General features: G+C 48.6%; 2 protein-coding genes across 2 annotated transcripts in view; one reads left to right on the forward strand and one right to left on the reverse strand.

The window, feature by feature from the left end:
* Positions 1-62: 62 nt before the first annotated feature.
* zgc:101858 (uncharacterized protein LOC449555 homolog) lies at positions 63-2,781 on the forward strand. Its single transcript, XM_060064655.1, has 8 exons — positions 63-202; positions 376-546; positions 842-1,020; positions 1,551-1,644; positions 1,997-2,066; positions 2,157-2,193; positions 2,342-2,405; positions 2,571-2,781. The coding sequence occupies exons 1-8, from the start codon at positions 179-181 to the stop codon at positions 2,727-2,729; spliced, it is 798 nt and encodes a 265-aa protein (XP_059920638.1). The 5' UTR covers positions 63-178; the 3' UTR covers positions 2,730-2,781.
* Positions 2,782-3,224: 443 nt separating this feature from the next.
* Positions 3,225-13,721, reverse strand: part of LOC132467470 (collagen alpha-1(XXVII) chain B-like) — a 63,960-nt gene continuing 53,463 nt past the window's right edge. Inside the window, exons 45-61 of the mRNA XM_060064783.1 lie at positions 12,756-12,809; positions 12,348-12,401; positions 11,903-12,010; positions 11,349-11,456; positions 10,747-10,854; positions 10,401-10,454; positions 9,360-9,422; positions 8,930-8,983; positions 8,787-8,822; positions 8,308-8,325; positions 8,132-8,167; positions 8,001-8,027; positions 7,662-7,727; positions 6,368-6,536; positions 6,121-6,230; positions 5,087-5,305; positions 3,225-4,394 (exon numbers count right to left, since the gene is read on the reverse strand). Of these exons, the coding sequence (XP_059920766.1) occupies positions 4,248-4,394; positions 5,087-5,305; positions 6,121-6,230; positions 6,368-6,536; positions 7,662-7,727; positions 8,001-8,027; positions 8,132-8,167; positions 8,308-8,325; positions 8,787-8,822; positions 8,930-8,983; positions 9,360-9,422; positions 10,401-10,454; positions 10,747-10,854; positions 11,349-11,456; positions 11,903-12,010; positions 12,348-12,401; positions 12,756-12,809 (1,431 nt within the window). The 3' untranslated portion in view covers positions 3,225-4,247. The remainder of the gene's footprint in view (positions 4,395-5,086; positions 5,306-6,120; positions 6,231-6,367; positions 6,537-7,661; positions 7,728-8,000; positions 8,028-8,131; positions 8,168-8,307; positions 8,326-8,786; positions 8,823-8,929; positions 8,984-9,359; positions 9,423-10,400; positions 10,455-10,746; positions 10,855-11,348; positions 11,457-11,902; positions 12,011-12,347; positions 12,402-12,755; positions 12,810-13,721) is intronic.

Here is a 13,721-nt window from a genome sequence, read left to right on the forward strand (position 1 = left end):
CGTTTCTTTATTAAAATAAATAAATAAAAAGTAACCTTTTATAACATGCAATCAAAGAACTACACGTGGCGCGTTGTGACGACAGCGTCGCGTCATCAGTGTAGGACGACATGCGCTCTGTTTTGAATGGGTTTTCAGAGTCTGGAGTGAGGAACCGGAGTGAAACTTTCCTAACATTATGGCATCTAACGAGGCGTCCCAGGTAAACCACTGTATTGACATCTCGATTTAGCGCATTCATTATATCAGCCCGTTTACTAAAGCCTCCTCTGTTATCTGAGTCATGACTGTCAAGTTGACAGTCATGACTCAGACGGAGTTTGTGTTTAAATGTTGACAGTGTCAACATTTAAACACAAACTACTTCTGTCACAGATGTCGAGTCTGAAGGGGAAGGTGGCTTTGATCACCGGGGCCAGCTCGGGCATCGGCGCCGGGACTAGCGTGCTGTTCGCCCGGTTCGGGGCCCTGCTGGCGCTGAACGGACGCGACGTGGAGAACCTGTCCAAAGTGGCCAAGCAGTGCACTGACTGTGGGGCAGCCGAGGTACTGACCACCTCCTTGTGTCACGGTGTTTCTCCTCACAATGTGTCCATAAACCATGGCCAAGTTGTGGAACTGACTTTATAGGCATGTGACACATGTGTTGCGTAAGCCTAGTGTGCCTATAAGTGAGTGTTTGCGGAGTGATGAGAAAAGCATATTGGCGATTCAAGTTAAATAACCGTGATGGTCATACACATGTTTCCTTCAGTCATGACGTGTGTCATGTTAGTAATATTTTATGCACACCTGCATAACATGTCCCCTTCAGGCTAACGCACCTTGTCTGATTCACTAGCCGCTGCTTGTGCCTGGAGATCTGACCCACGAAGAGTCCGTCCAGAAAGCCGTGGAGCAGACCATCGCCCACTTCGGCCGTCTGGACGTGCTGGTGAACAGCGCCGGCATCCTGGCAATGGGAAGTATCGAGACGGCCGACCTGGCCCAGTATGACAAAGTGATGAACGTCAACGTCAGGTGGGATCAGAACGCTAACCTCGTTTCCATATTCGGTGTGTTCCATGTCTGTAGAGACGATCCAATACGCATTTTTTTCTTCCCGACACCGATTCCGGTTCCTGAACTTGATTATCGGCCGATACGATGTATATAACAATGAACCATCTAGCATTGTAACCACTAATACCACTTGTTCTTATTGATGTTTCTCTTATGACAGTTAAGGGTGGGAATCCATGTTTTTCAGACTTTGTAGCTCGAACACACGTACAGTAGGTCGGAGACGCCGTGTTTCCCATTCCGACTTTCCACCTCTGACCGTTAATGAATTCAGCATAATACTGCCGATGTTTGATGTTCGGTGCCTATGTAGTAAATGAGTTAGTCATGTGATGGTATCGGATAGGTGCATAGGCTTGCGTACTCGCTGATACCCGATACTGCATTTTAGGCAGTATCAGAGGAATATCCAATACTGGTATCGGTACCGGATTAACTCTATATTTCTGGTTGGTCTCTAAATGAACGGGTCTGTCCTTGTGTTCCAGGTCTGTGTACCACCTGACCCAGCTGTGTGTTCCCCACCTCATCAAGACCAAGGGATCCATCGTCAACGTGTCCAGCATCACAGGCCAGAGATCAGTGGGTGCTCCTGCCGTCGGCTCATTCCTAAACACACTACATGATCTTTCACCTAACCTGTGTAGTATATGGTGTACACATGCAAATGTTCCTTCACTAGATAATCTTTACATTTTGCAGAGAAAATGTTTGCTGTAAAAATAGCACGTCATATTGGATTTCTTGGATGGCGTCTTTAGTTATGGTTATTAGGCTGTGCATCGGGGTTGCACATTATTTTCATAATACTCTATTTTAGCCTGGCATCAAGCCCAGACCCAAGACTAGTGTTGCTGAAACATTTAACCCAAATACGTATTTAATTGAAGGGCCATTTTTCAGTCTAATTATTATGGTTCTGTTGGCTCTCTAGTTCCCTGACGTCCTGCCCTACTGCATGTCGAAGGCGGCCATTGACCAGTTTACGAGCTGTGTAGCTCTTGGTGAGTGGCCGTTCTGTTGGAAGGATTAAAGTACAAAAACAACACAAGCACTTCAGGAAGGAAATTAAATGGTTCTCTGTTTTCTTTCAGAACTGGCCCCAAAGCAAGTCAGAGTAAACTCTGTTTGGTAAGGGAATTTAAACGTTTCCATGTTATTTCCAAGACTAGCAGAGTCAGGTATTCACACTTTTGCCATTGTGGGGGATAGCCCCCCTGAAATGGTTATTTTAATACAAAGAAATGGAATTGACATTATGTTGCCTTCATCCCCTCAGCCCGGGCGTCATCGTCACAGAAGTGCACAAACGAGCCGGATTGGACGAGCAACAGTACGAAAAGGTAACGCACGATAGAGTACGAGACAACAGACATTTCAGGGGATGTATTGGCGCTGGTGACTGCAATGAAAAAAAGTCCACCAAGATAGTGAGGATCTCGATGTAATAGTGTGCTGTGTGGGTTGTGTTTCGGGTCCTCATTGCGTCCATCTTCTTTCCCCCCTAGTTCCTGGAGAAGTGCAAGCAGACCCACGCGCTGGGGCGGCCGGGTGAGGTGGACGAGGTGGCCCAGGCCATCGCCTTCCTGGCCTCGGACTCGGCCAGCTTCATCACGGGGGTCAACCTGCCGGTGGACGGGGGGAGACACGCCATGTGCCCCCGATAGCCCGACGCTCGTCACACGACTCCTGTATCAATAATAACCACAATGCTGGAAACATCTGTGTTCTCGCTTCTTTTCTTCAGTTACATAAGCGGGAGTTTTTTTCCTCCAACGCTACGCTGGGAGAAGGTGTAGCCGGGTGCATGACTGTGTGGGAGGCAGCAGCTCCTTTTGTTTGGTTCTGACATTTCCCTCTCTCCAACGGTTAGTCGAACGCGCTGACATAAGGGAACTTCAGACATTACAGTCGACGCTGACTCCGTGCCTCAATCCTCCAGTGGTAGAGCTATCCCCCATAAATGTCCCTTCCCTTGAACACCCCGTTCCTCTGCGTGTATATTTCAGCTGTTGACCTCTGATTTACTGAGTGTGACTCATTTCCTCCTGTTGAATCACGGCCAACGGTTGTGTTGTTTAGCGTTGGGAACACGAAGCGTGCGCCTGGTGGATTTCAGTTTATCCCTGGTAGTAAAAATGCACGGCCATTATGCTCCTGTGTGGTGTTGGGACCGCTCAGTTTAATTAGAAAGACACGTAGACTCACCAAACAACACAGTCAATGCCTGACTCACTGAATGAACAAAAGCCCAAGGGGGATTTAAATAACATTTAAATAGCATCCACCTGCATTGTACAGTTGCATTATTTATGTACATTTGAACAGAATGTAACACGGTGTCAAGACCCACAATGATTGTTGTTTTGCTCGTGAAGCTGCATGCTTGAGAGTTGGCCTCACTGGATTCGGCTACTACTACAGTACACGGTTCCCTTTTGTTTAGAGTTCAGAAGAGAAGCAGACTCCGCAGACGGCATGGCGGTATTGTGCAGCGCCAGATGTCTCCTCCTCCCCCAGAAGATTGGCCCCCGTTGTCTTTATGGATTGGTAGGGAGAGGGCAGAGGTATCGTCATGACACCGTCCACACAGCAGGGGTTGTCTGTGTCGATTGTGTGACGAGTCCCCTGGTTACGGTCCCATCTGTGGCTCGCTGCTTTTCTGGATGAGTTATCACCTAGTGCCCTGAATTTGTTATGCAAAGTTGTGGAGCGATAGCTATTGCACTTTATATTAAAATATACAGTACATATACAGGTATAAATAGTACTTATTGATGTAACATAAAAAAAATAAAAAAAAGAACTTTGCAGATGAAACCAAGTTCAGTAGATCTGCAGAGATCTCCTTCTGGACATTTAAGATTAAACATTGGAAAACAATGAGATCGTGAAGCGAATATGTTACAACGTGGTCCATTAGAGATCGTTCGAGATCTTCCATATTTGTCATATTTCCTCCCTTCCGTCTGCGGCGAAGGGTCCGGTCCAGGTCTTGTAAAGAAGTCTCTGAACGGGAGAAGCTTATTCTTTTGTTTTTCCATCGGTGGATTTTTAGTGCCAGGCGTCATGAGATAGCTCTGCCTTTTCATTGGTCGGTTCTGTCCTCCCTAGTGGCTCCTCGGGCTGCATCTGCAGTCCGAGGTTTGGGGGGAGGTGGTCCGTGTCTCGCGCGTCTTCCCGCCTCACAGGAAGCACACGGGGCCCACCTCCAGGTGGAAGCGGGAGCCGGGGTCCGCAGAGGGCAGGTTGTCCACGTCCACGATGGGGAGTAGGTTGGGGTCCTGGGTCTGGAACACGAACTGGGTCTGGTGCCAGTGGCCATCTTTGATCTGGAAGAAGAAGACTGTGTTATTGGAGAGTGTAAGGGTATTTGAACTCACCCAATATCACGATGAGATCAAATGTATTGGATTCCCAGATGGCTGCATTAGCAGGTCACAGCAACGCAGCATAGAATAAGTATCTTATTTAACATGGATTCTTAGCATAGAATAAGTATCTTATTTAACATGGATTCTTAGCATAGAATAAGTATCTTATTTAACATGGATTCTTAGCATAGAATAAGTATCTTATTTAACATGGATTCTTAGCATAGAATAAGTATCTTATTTAACATGGATTCTTAGCATAGAATAAGTATCTTATTTAACATGGATTCTTAGCATAGAATAAGTATCTTATTTAACATGGATTCTTAGCATAGAATAAGTATCTTATTTAATATGGATTCTTAGCATAGAGTAAGTATCTTATTTAATATGGATTCTTGGCATAGAATAAGTATTTTATGTAATATGGATTTGTACCATAGAGTAAGTATCTTCTGTAACTGAGTAAGTATCTTATGTAACATGGACTCATAGCATAGAGTAAGTATCTTATGTACGTAATATTGATTCATAGCATAGAGTAAGTATCTTGTGTAATATGGATTAGTACCATAGAGTAAGTATCTTATGTAATAGAGTAAGTAATCTTATGTAATAGAGTAAGTATCGTATGTAACATTGATTCGTACCCAGCAGTCGTCCTTGATCACGGTGGGCTCCAGCACGTCTCCGGCCTGTATCCGGTCCCCGCTCCAGGCCTTGAAGCTGACGGCGCGGTCCGAGGGCTGCAGGGAGGGTCCGGTGGCCCACACGGGCGTGTTCAGACAGTGGACTGTGAGGTGCTGCGTGGCTGAGGAGCTGAGGAGGTGGAGGAAGTTCATCTGGATGCGGCCCACTCCCATCTCCAGCTACGGGCGCAGAACGTTTACGTTACCTTTAGGGGATTCTGCTGGATTTTCACACATTCACACACCAACGGCGGTGTCAACCACGCAGAGCGACAGCCAGCTCGTCGGGAGCAGTTAGGGTGAGGTGTCTCGCTCAGGGATAGCTCGACACTCGCTAGGAGGAGCCGGACATCGAGCTAGCAACCTTCTGGCTACCAGTCAACCCGCTCTGCCTCCTGAGCTACTGTGATTAAACATGAGTGTTTAATCACGTGTGCTCCTTCTGGCCACTGGCCCACATTAACCCATCCCCTTGATAGCTGATCAAAAGACACAGATTTAGATTTAGTCGCCCCCATTCCCCAAAGGAGAAAAAGATGACGTTTATTTACATGATTAAAGACTGCTACACCACACATCAGTTTAAGCGCCGATAAAAAGAAAAAGCGATTGATATGATTAAAGTGTGAATGGTGTCAGCCTCAGTAAGTCGTGTTTGTAGCGCTCGTGTACACAGTGCAACTTGGGAGGATTCAGCGAGGATCAAACGGTCGTCTGACGGGTACAACACCTCTGATTACTCCGCCTGAGACGAGTGACATCAAACGAATATAAGCTCATTAACGCATCGCATTCGCCTTTCACGGCAAGTCAAACTGTATAAACACCGCCCTTTTTAACATGCTTAACTCCAAAATACGCTAAATCTTCCTCCCCCACCCCCCGTGAAAGCATCTTAAGTTGTTTTCGTCGGTTTTGTTTTTCTCCCGGCGCCCGGCTATCGCTTTCAGACGTTTAGTGGCAGACAGCAGAAGTGGCCGACTGTGCTTGTTAACCTTGGAGACGGAGACGGGCTTCAGGCAGGTCTGTCCTCCAGCGCTGAAGTTACATGTCACTTCTATGGTGTCAGCCGAACAGCCCAGGTTGGGGTCGATCCAGTAAACGCCTGTAGGGCGACACAGAAAACCTCAAGGGTTAAGCCATCATGACCGGGGACTGCAGCAGATTGTACGGCTGTCTGAAAGGCTGTCTGTACGGCTGTGGGTGAGTGGCTATGTGTGTGTGTGGCGTGGACAACGTCACCATCATGCATCCGCTGTTCACAGTCCTGGAGGTCCCGGCAGATCCGGGCCGGGGTGTCCCGGTTCCCGAGAGGGTGCTTCAGGCTCTGGATCAGGGAGCTGAGGTGCTGCAGGGTCTGGAACACCGCCGTGCCCTGGTCCAGCATGGGCATGTCCATGTGCTGGTAGCTCTGTGTGGGACACACACCCTCGTTATGTCTCTGATGAGTTGAGATGAGCACATAGACCAGGGATGGGCAACGTTCATGATAAAGAGGGCCACATCTTTCATCATAACCATCGGAGGGCCACATGACTGCACACTTCAACTAAACGTGAGCTGAGAGAAGCTACACAATTTTGAATTTGGTAGATATGATTTCCTGTATTCTGGTGCATTTTGGGGATGGCCACTACCTAAAAAAATCATCCAGAATCATAACCTATGTACGGTATGTTAATTGAACCAACATACATTCATTACATGTTTTCCATGCTCAAACAGCCACATGAATGGTCAGTATTTGTATCAGTGCAAAGGGCTCACATACATCATCATTCAATGAAGTCAAAAAACTGAAAAACAGTGGCCCAACATTAAGCGCAACAACTCAATGAACTCAAACCCAACAAGCAGTTGTAGTAGTTGTAGTGGCGACTTAAGTGGATATATCTTTAATGACTGATATCGCTTCTAAGCAAACTAGACGCATGGGTTTGCCTTCGAATTCTGTGAATTCTTCTCATCTTTCTTGACCGAGTTTTTTGTAACTCGATCAATTATTATTATTCTTTTTTTTTTTTTTTTATTATGTGCGGGCCTGACTGAGTGAGGAGGCGGGCCGCCAGTTGCCCATCCCTGACATAGACGGACTGCATTTATACAGCGCTTTCTAACCAGTGGCCACTCAAAGCACTGCACAATCATTGCCTGATATTCAACCATTCATGCGCACATTCACACACCGACGGCGGAGTCAGCCACTCTAGGCGACAGCCAGCTCGCCAGGAGCAGTTAGGGTGAGGTGCCTTGCTCAGAGACACCTCGACAGTAGGAGGAGCTAGGAGGAGCCGGGGATCGAACTCGCAACCTTCCGGGTAAAAGTCAACCCCATCTATCTCCTGAGCCACTGCTGTACATTAATGAATGTTAGCGTGAAATTAAACCGCGATATCCTCCTCATCCCACATCAACTCCTTATTTCCTACAGTGCATACACTGTATGTCTGCTGAACAACATTTTCAGGAACCCATATTAGGAGTGATTATAGTTTACGAGTTCTATCCGGTGAACCAATAGGATCTGTCCGCTCACCTCTGACCTCAGCACAACGTGGGAGTCCAGGATGGCCTCGAAGGCCGCGTCCAGAGCTTCCTGTTTCTGCTAGAGGTTTATCCAGAGACAGGAAGTGAGACGCGTGCCCGCACATGTTATGGTCTTAATATTATTTATCATAATCGTTATCAATATCACTCTGTTAAATGCTTTCGACCTAGGCTCAGACATTCAGGCTATGCTGTAGTCCTGCCTTTTCGTCGGTTCTTTATGACGTGTAGAAGAGAAATTCTAAAAATAAATAACACCTAATACCCAATACCTCGAGGATCAAAAAATAGGAAAAAACAGCAAAACTAAACGGAAAAACGTTCTCACCAATGAAGGATACATACTGGGAAGTCCCTGCAAGGCAAAGAGAGAGAGAAAGAACACACCGATCACAACCAGATCGTCTGTATAGGTTCCTGCTAAAGACGACGGTACAAAACTTCACACGCTGGACTTACCGGGGCCCCTGTGGGTCCTCGGGGGCCCGGCGGTCCCTGAAAGAAGCAAACGTCACGTTAGTCTTCAAAACGGCGAGGAGCACTACCCTTTAACAACAACATGATCCATGAGCTAATGTGTGGCTCCGCCCGGGCTCTCTGCTGCAGATAATAAAGCCAGGAGAGAGCGCTCTTACCTTGGGCCCCTGCAGTCCCTGTAGGGACACAAGAGAAGACAAAATGAAACCCAACTATCTTACAGGGAGCTTAAGTGACTATCACAGTGTAACAGTTTGGTTTTTTAATCTATATTCAATTGCTATAATATACTTTTTATTGCCTTTCGGGTGCGACTCGGCGACCCAAAATTGCTTTTGCACACTGCGTCTTTACTGGGAGAGTGATCTGGTGGATTAGACCTGTGCCCAGGAGCATGCCCGGCCCATTAAGAGAACCCACGATGAGCACCAAGTGAGTGTCTGTCAGCCCCAAAATGACTTCTGCCGCATCGCAGTGCCCCCGTGTTTATAGCAACAACCCTCTGAATGCAAGAGGCCCCCCCGCGGGCCCCACAGACCGCAGCATCCCCCCCCCCCATCCCCACGCTAAGAGGCCCCACTCTGTGCAGCACCGCAGACAGGAAGAGATTCATCGGAACACTGCCACCACCACGCACCGTCTCCCCCCGGCTGCCCCTGTCCCCCTGGGGTCCCTGAGGAAGAGAGGAGAGACACAGGGTCAGTCCATCAGAGCCAACCAGGGAGGGGGTTCCATAAGGTGGTGGGCCGGGGGGGGGGGGGGGGGGGGGGTGGTACGTACCAGGTGGCCGTTGGGTCCGATGATGCCCGAGGGGCCGGCAGGTCCTTCCATCCCCTGGACACAAGGGACGGGTCAACGGCTTGGACAAGGCCTGGTTTACAGGACATGATTCTGATTGTGTGGTATATGTGTGTGTCTGTGGGGCCCCGAGGTGTGTGTGTGTGGGGGGGGGTTTGTGTGCGTGGGTGATGTGTCTGTGGTGCCCGGGGGTGTGTCAGTGTGTAAGGCCCGTTAGGGGAGGGGGGGGGGTTTTGTGTGTGTGTGTGTGTGTGTGCATGTGTCTGTGTGACTGTTTCTGTGTCTATGTCTGGGCCCCAGTGTGCGTGTGTGTGTGTGTGGCCAGGTCTGTGTGTGTTGGGCCCGGGGTGTGTGCGTCTGTGTCTGTGTATATGTGTGTCTGTGTGTGAAGTACAGTACTTGTTCAGCTTACCCTCAGTCCGCGGGGCCCCTTTGGACCCTGTATACCTGTGGGGCCCAAGTCACCCAGGGGACCCTAGAAAACAACACATCTGATTCAGCACTGCAGTCGCGACACCCCGAAAAAGAGTGTCGCTAGAACGTATTCCGACTCGTTTGATTGGACGTCGCAGCTGCTCGTCCAGTGGTCCCACTGCGCTGTGGACACCCACCAAACAGGGAGACACACACCGGAGGAGACACTCCTAATCCCGACACAATTCCCTGTTCACTGAGCATCTCCTGAGAACAGCCTTTTCATGAACTCGACAAACAGCCTTGTGTGTTAAAGGTCAGCCGTCCCGCGCGGCGGGGTTGGTAATGTCAAAGCAACGCTCCGTACACCAGCGGTGAACAACAACCTGCCTCACGCAACACCTGCTTTGTTTCTGCGGAATGAGAATATGGAAAGACTGGACCACTTGGTCCTGGGAACGCCTTTACAGAACCATTTTATATTTCGAATGGTCGGTCCAAACAGGACATCAATGGTCCTACTGTTATGCGACTGTTGAATGGTAAGCGTGATGCATTCATACAGCGATTTTCTAAACAGTGGCCACTCAAAGTGCTTTACAATATCGTCACAGTCACCCATTCAAGCACACATTCACACACCGACGGCAGAGTCCACCATGCAAGGCGACAGCCACCTCGTCGTGAGCGGTCAGGGCACCTCGGCCCCAGGGGCCCCAGGTGTTTTGCTCAGGGACACCTCGACACTCCGGGAGGAGCCGTGGATCTAACCGGCAACCTTCCGGTTACCAGCCGACCCCGCTCTGCCACCTGGGCCACATTCTGCCGACTGCTGAGCAGACACAGAGTTGATCTTGCAGACCACCTGGTCTTCCAAGCCCACGTGTGAAGCAGCTCCCTCTTCGACTAGAGCAGAGCGGGCCGTTCCCCTGGTGGGGCCCGGGGAAGACTGAGGAAGGGAACGGGAAGACTGAAGAGGGGAACAGGAAGACTGAGGATGGGAAGGAGAAGACAGAGGAGGGGAACGGGGGGGGCTCACCTGAGGCCCAAACATCCCAAAGAATCCTGGAAACCCTTGATCACCGTCCTCCCCCTAGACACACACACAGACACGCACGGACGCACACAAATGCGCACACAGACACACACAGACAGACAGACAGACAGACAGACACACGCACATGCAGAGACACACATGCATGCACGCACACACAAAACAAAGGCACACAACACACACACATAAACACAAACACAGCCACACACAAGCAACACAACACACAGACACACACACAGTGTGAAAATTCACATTATTCCACTGACACTTCCAGCAAATACCTTATCGCAGTGTCGTTATGAAAACGGTTTTCCACCGTTTCAGTACTCACTGGATGTCCTCCGGGTCCTTGATCTCCTTGTTTCCCTGGCAACCCCATTCCACCAATCATCCCTCTTCTCCCAATTGGTCCCGTTTGTCCTGGTAGACCCCTCTCACCCTAAACCACACACACAAAAGAAACACACACACACACACCCACACACACCCACACACACCCGCAAGTACAAATACACATAAACATGCACACATACACACACACACACACACAGATGTAAACGCACACAGACATACAAAGGAACATGCACACGTACACACACACAGATGTAAACGCACAAACACATACACACACATGTATGTGTGCACATGCACACAAAGGAACATACACACGTACACACACACATAAACATGCACATGTACAAACACATATGTAAACGCACAACAGACACACACACAAACACACACACACACACAAGTATATACGCGCACACACACATAGGATCATGCACACGTACACACACGCACACACACACACACACACACATGTATTCACAAAGGTACAAACTCCATGTCAGTTTCGGTCTTGCATCGGGCCCATAGCTCTAGCTAACAGCCCATGAGGACGTCCGGCGGACCGGTTGGATCCGGACTCACCTTGGCGCCGAACGCGCCCTGGCTCCCCGGCAGCCCCGGGACGCCCGCCGTCCCCTGCAGGCCCGCCTTGCCAGCCAGACCCAACGGCCCGTCGCCTCCCTGCTCGCCCTGGTGGTGACGATGAGGCAGATGGTGGTGGTGAAGAGCGGCATGGAGGATGAAGATGATGATGATGATGAGGAGGAGGAGGAGAAGGACGAGGATGATGATGATGATGATGATGATGATGATGATGATGAGAAGGACGAGGATGATGATGATGATGATGATGATGATAAAGACGACGATGATGATGATGAGGACAAAGACGACGAGGATGATGATGATGAGGACAAAGATGACGATGATGATGATGAGGAGGAGGACAATGATGACGATGATGATCATGAGGAGATAGATGACGTTGATGATGATGATGATGATGATGACGAGAAAGATGATGATGATGATGGGGACGCCGATGATAGAAACGACAGAAAGGAGCACATTGATTATGGGATACTGTCTCCACTGCTTGTGAGTGACGTCGGAGGCTTCAAAGGGAGCTCTCTTGCCTTGTTTCCTTTGACTCCGTCGGTACCTGCGGCCCCGTCCGTCCCCGAGGGCCCCTCCAGGCCCTCTCTGCCCAGCACGCCCCGGGGGCCCGCTGGACCCTCCGGACCCTGGGAAGAGAACCAACACATCTCGTAACTTCACGGTCGCAGTTCAATCATTCAGCTCCATTTCCGTGGAGAAAACTTTTAAAAGCTGGAGCATTGATCGGATTTTATGTATGAAATAATTGTAGGATGCTATGTATAATTGTATAATACATTATATAACTGTATACATTATACAATTGTTTTACAGCCATTACTGTGATTGCCAAGCAGTGTATCAAGTTAAACATAAAACCAGTAGGAACCAGTTCAATCCCCAAGTTAACACAGTAAGCCTGTCACAGTTAGCATCTCAGACGGACTCTCTCCTAGCATCGATCTGACCGGCGTCTCTGCTCACCGGGGATCCTCTGCTCCCAGACAGTCCTCTCGGCCCCGCCTTCCCCTCCTTGCCCTGGAGCAGAGAGAGAGAGATTAATCACCCACAAAGCCACACGTGTGTCGGCAGTAGCTCAGGAGGTAGAGTGGTTTGACTTGTAACCGGAAGGTTGCTAGTTTGTGTGTGGTGGGTGTCCCTGAGCAAGACACCTCAGCCTAACTGGTCCTGAAGAGCTGGCAGGCACCTTGCATGGGTGACTCCACCGTCGGTGTGTGAATGTGTGCATAAACCGCTGTAAGTCGGTTTGGACAAAAGCTTCTTCTAAGTGCCCTGAATGAATGAATGAATGTGTGAATCCAGCGACGACAGGGGTGTGCGATGTATTGCGATACACACGACAGAAACAACGAGTCCCCCTTCGGTCCTTACTTGGTGACCTTTGGACCCCTTCAGCCCTCCCTGTCCGCGGGGTCCGGCGTGGCCCTGAGGACGTAAGGGTGATGTGTTGATTGTAATCGGATTGACTTGCATGTGAGAGTTAGTCAACGTGTATCCATAGCACTTGGAGACAACTCGCAGATTTGAAGCAAAAGCAAATAATTAAACACAAACACAAAATTAAGTAATCATCCAATCAACACTGACCACAAACAGGCTAGCCTTGAGGAACCATCAACATATGGAGAAATGGTTCTACAATTTAAGGGAAAACGTCACGCTCTGGTCTTTTGAAATACACAAAGTTCCGCTCATTGCCGCCTGTGGGAAGTAGTTTTCAACCGGTGTTGATAAAAATTGATTGGTAATTTATTTGAATAGGGCCGAATAATTCATTCATTCATCGGTTGACTTCAATGAGGATTGCTGCGGAACAGGCCAGGCCTAGAGCCGTCGGTGACTCTCACAAACCCACAGGGAGGCAATCAGCCCACCCCTGATAAACCCGACCAGACAGCAGCACGCAAAGCGGAAGAAAACTAAGAAGTGTTGAAACGCAAATTGGCCGGTGCTCAAATTACTCAACTCATTTTCTTCTATTGTCACTGCAGCCTTTTTCAAATCATGCGGGCTCTTGAAAGTATCAGAAATATTTTTTTGTGAATCAGTCATAGTTAGCTGGAAACATAATGAGACAGTTAGCTAGAAGTACGATGAGACACAGCTAGCTAAAGTTAAATGAGACAAAGCTAGCTATAAACTTAATGGGAAAAAAGCTAGCTAGAAGCATAAGCCGTCCCAAAAACAAGGTTTATTCAACCTGACCAGCCTTATGACAGTCAACTTAACTACTTAAAATTGAATTAGCATCATCTCAATATTTATGTATAATTTTGTATTGGCAAATAAATTATACATTATTCAGAAATTATCATTAAATGTACATATATATATATA

Source organism: Gadus macrocephalus, chromosome 11, assembly GCF_031168955.1.
Source record: "Gadus macrocephalus chromosome 11, ASM3116895v1".
NCBI lineage: Eukaryota > Metazoa > Chordata > Actinopteri > Gadiformes > Gadidae > Gadus > Gadus macrocephalus.